The sequence below is a fragment of the Macrobrachium rosenbergii genome, chromosome 58 (genome assembly GCF_040412425.1).
Source record: "Macrobrachium rosenbergii isolate ZJJX-2024 chromosome 58, ASM4041242v1, whole genome shotgun sequence".
Lineage (NCBI taxonomy): Eukaryota > Metazoa > Arthropoda > Malacostraca > Decapoda > Palaemonidae > Macrobrachium > Macrobrachium rosenbergii.
The window spans coordinates 6493557-6500196 of NC_089798.1; the positions used below are offsets into that span (position 1 = coordinate 6493557).

Below are 6640 nucleotides of genomic sequence, written 5' to 3' on the forward strand. Positions count from 1 at the left end.
CACAATCGTCCCATCGAACTCATACTCTACAGGCATCTGCTCCCCACAACAAGCATCTCATGACATACAAGCCAAGCATACACGTATAAGAAACACAGCCAACATTATACATTCTTTTTATGTATACTGTCGTTCATAATAATTTCATGTCACATGTATCATTCCTAAAAGAGAAATACAATGTCAGCTTTCCAGCATATTCAACGCTTACATACCGAATCAACGGTACGACCATACAATATAAATGGACACGTTCCTTCTTAAAGTAATAGTGAAAATAACTGAGAATCTCTGTAGATGGTAAAAATAACCCATCTTCTCTCTCTAATATATATATATATATATATATATATATATATATATATATATATATATATATATATATATATATTGTAAGGTCCCACACGGACATACACAATCGTCCCATCGAACTCATACTTTACAGGCATCTGCTCCCCACAACAAGCATCTCATGACATACAAGCCAAGCATACACATATAAGAAACACAGCCAACATTATACATTCTTTTTATGTATACTGTCGTTCATAATAATTTCATGTTACATGTATCATTCCTAAAAGAGAAATACAATGTCAGCTTTCCAGCTATATTTATCAGAGCCTTGTTTGCAACTTTTATACAGAATTATGCACCATTCTCCATCCTCAAACAAACACAGTTGGCTGCACATTAATCTCTATTTTGTTCGCCTCAAGTGAGGCACTACATTTCTGCTCACAAGAACCCTTGACCTTGCTGTCTGTTGTTTAGAATAAACTGGTAAGACTGTCGACATTGCCTCTAACTCACGCCTTTGCTACATTGGTGACCTTGGAGATGACCAGCCCAGCCAGCATCAATAATGCCAGCCTCTCCAGCAACAGTGTTGCTGCCGCCTCCATACGTTTGCCCCCCTTCACGTCCCACACTCCAGAAACTTGTTTCTTTGGGGCGGAGACAATCTTCCGGTTGCAGAAAATCACCTCCCAAGCATGCAAAGCAGATGCCATCCTCAAATTCCTGCCAGACAACATTTTGAGCAAGTCACAGAATGGCTCACAGAACTTAAAACCCCTATCACCTACAAATCACTGAAGAACCAGCTGAAATCATCCTTCAGCATGCCACCCGCCCTAAGAGCCAAGAAGTTTCTGGACAATGTGGGGGCAGGCCATAGGAGTTGAGCGGCCATCACACGTCTACAAGCAATTGCAGCAGTTGGTAACACTAACCGCCAGAAATGGACTACCTGAGTCAACCCAGGACCTTGTGAGAGAGGTCCTCCTCACAAAACTGCCCCACCAAACAGTAGCGGCCATGCCCAACGCCTCCACCATGCACATAGAAGAATTCCTAAGTCTGGTTGATGCAGTACACATGGCCCACAAAACAGCGAAACCCACCCAGCCACCCATAGCAGCAGCAGTACGACAGTCCCAGCAGTCAACCGACACGGAATCCAACAGCGACCCAGAGGAACCAGCCACCCCCATCCAAAACTGGAGTTTCCACAAACAATTCAACAACAGAAAGACCAAACAGATGAAAAACGAACCACCAGAGGGAATGTGCTTCTTCCACTGGAATTTTGGAATAAAGGCCCGCAAACGTGACAAAGGCTGCTGTTCTTAAAAAAACATGTAAGAAGGTCACATCAGTGACCCAAACAACTAAACGTCAGTGGTGAGCAGACTGGTTGCCTCGTAAGAAAGGCTGCACATGCTTTCCGCTGCCTTTCTTCCAGGTCAAATGCAAAGGCTCAATGTGCTTCTTCATAAGGGACAAGAGGTTGAACAAAGGATTCCTCATCGATACCAGGGCATGTAAATCATTCGTTCCAGCCAGCCCGCATGAATGACTCAACCGCGCCCCACCCACCAACACCCACGCATCCACTGCTAGCGGAACACCACTCAAGATATATGGGAGGTGGATAATGAAACTCATTCGACAGGAAAGGCTACAACTGGACATTCATCACGGCAGACGTAACATTAGCGCTTTTACAAGCAGACTTCCTAAAAGAACACAACTGTTGGTGGACGTAGCACCAAAACAGCTGATCACGAAAACCACCCCCGCATCATCACCGCAACAACTAATAAAGCAACCCACCACTGTATCATCACCAAAATAGCAGATACGACAAACCTTATCCATCGCATCAACCACGCCACCGCCAGAAATGTGCCGCCTCCTACAGGAGTTCCCAGAGGGAGGTCTTCAAAGATGACCTGCAGCATGACTTAACCAAACCAGCAAAGCACATCCAGCAACACATATAAACAGAAAGCCCCCTAGCCCATGCCTGCTTCAGACATTTGGCCCCAGAAAAAATTGCCTACACCAAACAAGTATACAGGGAAATGGAAAAGGTAGGAATATGCCAGAAAACCCCCAGCCCATGGGTATCCCCCTCCAAATGGTACCTTAATCCGACAGAACATGGTGCCTGTGCAGAGACTATTTTAGGCTAAACATTCAAACGAAGCCCGACAGATACCTGTTGTCATACATAGCAGACATCACCAACCAAATGAATGGTGCCCAAGTCTTCACCAAAATAGATCTGCTGAGCAGATACTTCCAAGTTCCAGTAGCAAAGGAAGACAGTGATTATCATCCCCTTCGGCACCCACACGTTCAATTACAACTGCTTTGGCCTTCAAAACGCGGGGGCAACCTTCCAAATGGAAGAGCTCCTGGGCAATATTCCCTTCTGAGTTGTTTACATCGACAACATCCGCTTATTTAGCCCCAACCTCAAGCAACACCTAAAAGAGATCAAAAGGGTGCTACAAATACTCAAAGAAAACGGACTTGTAGTAAAGGAAGACAAATGTGAGTGGGCAAAAACAAAGGTGGAATTCCTGGGATATCAAATAAGCTACGACAGCATCAAGCACCACCCCCGCCAACAAAAGTAAAAGCAATCACTGACTTCCCCATACCTACCACAATCAAAACCGTACAAGAATTTTCAGGACTAATTAACTACAGTCATCAATTAATACCCAATACAGTATTGCTAAAATCACAAGTCCAATATATAAATGTTTAAAAGGGAATCCCAAAAAATTATGTTGGTCAAATGCATTTTAGCAAAGCAGACAATAACTTCTGCAGCCACATTAATCTTTCCTCTCCCCCATAGGTCCCTCACTTTGATGACTGACACTAGTAACACAGCGATGTGCGCAGTACTGGAGCAGGACACAGATGATGGTCGTTGCCCACTGGTGTTCTTCATTGAAAGTTAACGACAGCGGAACAAAAGTATTCCACGTTTGATAGACACTTGTTAGCAGTCCACAAAGCCATCCGCCACTTCCACCACATGCTCGAAGGTTGGCAGTTCATCATTCAAATGGACCGCCAATCCTTGGCCCACACCATCACAAAAATCACAGACACATGGTCAGCATGACAGCAGCGTCACCTGTCTGCAATAGCTGAACACACCTGCACTATCAAGTACCTGAAAGGGGTCCAAACACTGTGGTTGATACACTATTGAGAAACTGCACCAACACTGACCAGATTGGGATAGCCTATCTCGAAATAGCAGGTGCAAAAAGATGACATGGACCTACAGTGACTGCAGCAGGACAACCCCACCCTCACGTGGAGTGATGACCTAACTATCAACAATGGAGAGACGACCATGACCTGCGAAACAAGTATTTGACACCTTCGCCCCTACCTGTCAGCAGGTCTCAGAAGAATAGCTTTCAACCTTGCCCACAACCTATCCCACCCATCAGGCCAAGCAACTGCCTGAATTGTAGCAGAACGGTACACCTGGTGGGGAATAAAAGCTGACATCAAAAAGTGGATGAGAGAATGCCTTCCGCATCAGACACTAAAAATAACGAGGCACGCAGAGAGCAGAATAGGAGAGTTCCACACAACACACCACTGTCTAGTCCACATCCATGTCGACATAGTGGGTCCTCTAACCCCCCTCCGTGGGGTACAGATACCTGTTCACCATCATCAACAGAAACACCCGGTAGATAGAAGCAATACCCATATGGCAACAGACAGCGGAGAGTTGTGTGAAAGCTCTCATTGGATGGTCAGCAGATAATGGAGTCCCACAGATCATCACGAGTGACAGGGGGGGTGCCAACTTCATGTCCAGTTTATGGAATGCCCTTGCAGACAGTTTGGGGACAAAAATAGTACACACGACGGCCTACAACCCAGAGGCCAACCACATTATCGAAAGGCTACGCCAGTCGTTGAAAACATCACTCACTGCCAGATGTCAAGGTGGGAGTTGGAGAAAGGAGTTACCCTGGGTCCTACCGGGCCTGAGAACGTCACCACATGTGGCATTCGACACATCTCCAGCAGAAGCACTGTACAGACAAGCATTAACATTGCTGCCTGACATCTTTCAACAACCAATGAGTCCAACATCCCCATCTGACATCCATAAAGCACTAGAACAGACAATGCCTGCCAAGACAACTTACAACATGGCCAGAAAAATTTATGTCTCCAATGAAATGCAGAACATAAGACACGCATTCATATGAGTGGACGCACACAGAGCCCCCTCTCTCCCCAGCCTACTTGGGACCATACCAGATCATCCAAAGAAGAGACAAGGACTACCAGATGACAGTTGATGAAAGGACTGTCTGGGTTTCCATCAATCGCCTAATACCAGCATACCTCCTAGACACCGACCTACAACCGTAGGCCTCTCTAAGGTGGGGAGTCATGTAGGGTCCCACACAGGCCTACACAATCGTCCATCTTACCTGGCTGTCAGAACTTATACCCTACAGGCATCCGCTCCTTACAACAAGCATCACCTGCCATATGTGCCAAGCGCATGCATCTAAGAAACAGCCAACGTCATACATCCTTTTTATGTACACTGTCATTCATAACAATTTCATGTTAAATGTACCATTCCTAATAGAGGCAATACAATGTCAGCTTTCCAGCTATACTTATCAGAACTCTACTCACAACTTGTATATAGAATTATGTACCATTCTCCATCCTCAAACAAACACAGTTGACTGTCTATTAATCTCTATTTTGTTTGGCTCGTGTCAGGCACTGCATTTCCGCTCGCAAGAGCCCTTGACCTTTCTGTTTGTTGTTTTGAATAAATTAGTAAGTTTATAGACGCTGACTCTTACTCACGCCTTCGCTACAATATAATATATATTATACATATGCACATATGTGTATAGCATGCAAAGAGAGTGAACAAGAGTCAGAAGTATTGAACGCTACTTGGTAAATAAACTCTTAAAAGTTAAAAAAAATAACTGGCAGTATATACCAATCTTTTGACATAGGATCTATCAGGCCGAGGGCGTGTCTTAGTTGTGCCCTCCCATTCAACCAAAATCCCATCTTCTGCTTCCGTCTGATGCTCCCACCTTCTTCTGTCATACCTCCCCCGTCTTCCTTCGTCCTCCCACTGCCTCCACGAGGCTTGATTCCGTGTGTCTTTACTTGGGCAAACAATGAAAACAATTTCATTTCCCAGACGCAGTTTGTTACTAAAACGAGGCAAAATAGTTGGGCTTGGAGGAACCGTTTACACAGCTATGTATTTGACTACTTGTTTGTTTGTCTCTGCAACGCTATTTTCTTGGTCCAAACATTTGGTATTGCACAAGGTCTATCTATATACATCACCTGGATGAATTATACGTTAAGATAACCTCGTGTCATTTTCGTAAATGTCATTTCATTTGTTCTTGGCAGCTGTTACTGGTGATCTGAAACCATTTCAACGCACGATCCGTTTCTATAGACGTTCATGGACGTTCTGAAAAGTTAAAAGAATTCTGGAGATTTTCTCACTCTCTCGTCCGCGTGGCAAAATAAAAGTCTAAACCCTGATGACAGCAGGGTTTGAAATACAAAAATATTTTTCGAAGCTTTTCTTCAAGTCAGAATTTTGATCTCTGTATGTAAGTTCATATTTCCCGTTTCACTCATTTAATTTAGAAAATTGTATTCACGGCGCATTCGTAAGTTCCTCTACAAAAAGGTTATTTTATCATTAAGATTTAATTCCATAACGGTAACAAATATATTTAAGTTTTTTCTGATGGTGGTGGTAAAAAAATTACTGATTTTTTTTTTGTTTATTATGAACACAAAAGGCTGAATTAAACTTATTTTCAATGTACGTGTTTTCATAAAATATTTCCTATTAAGTTTATTGAATAGTGAAATGGAATGTTAGCCAACGGTGCGTTGTCTTTGTCATTTATTCTATTGGGAATTTTCATTTTTAAATTAATAATGATTCTGGAGTCTACACATATTATGAGTAGTATTCTCCGTCAAATTTCACACGTAATTAATATTGCTTTTTGATGATTTTGTGTTAACATTTTTGGAAAAGCATAAGAGCCCAATAACCTGCAAACCACGCCTCCAGAGAACAAACTGTCCATATGTGTAAAAAGTTCAAATCAGGTTGCAGAATCCATCATATGGTTGACAATTTTGCTCTCCTCTTCGCCACTTAATAAACCTGACGTATTCTTATCATGGATATTAGTGAAGCATACTGCCAACTTTGTGAATTAAGAAATACAGCAAAGGAAACATTCTTTCTAACGTAGTGTTGCGAGTGCTAATCATTCATTGG

The 6640-nt window shown here is 43.1% G+C and overlaps 1 protein-coding gene across 1 annotated transcript; it reads left to right on the plus strand.

Moving 5' to 3' along the window:
• Positions 1-1765: 1765 nt before the first annotated feature.
• On the plus strand, positions 1766-4547 carry LOC136837192 (uncharacterized). The gene is made up of 2 exons (XM_067101855.1): positions 1766-1822; positions 4020-4547. Exons 1-2 carry the CDS (start codon positions 1766-1768, stop codon positions 4545-4547), a joined length of 585 nt encoding a protein of 194 aa, XP_066957956.1.
• The last annotated feature ends 2093 nt before the right edge of the window (positions 4548-6640 follow it).

Coding starts and splice junctions, on each gene's coding strand:
- LOC136837192 (XM_067101855.1), top strand. CDS start 1,766: ATGTGCTTCTTCATAAGGGACAAGAGGTTGAACAAAGGATTCCTCATC. Junction 1,823..4,019: donor GATTCCTCATCGATACCAGG/GCATGTAAATCA, acceptor AACACCCGGTAG/ATAGAAGCAATACCCATATG.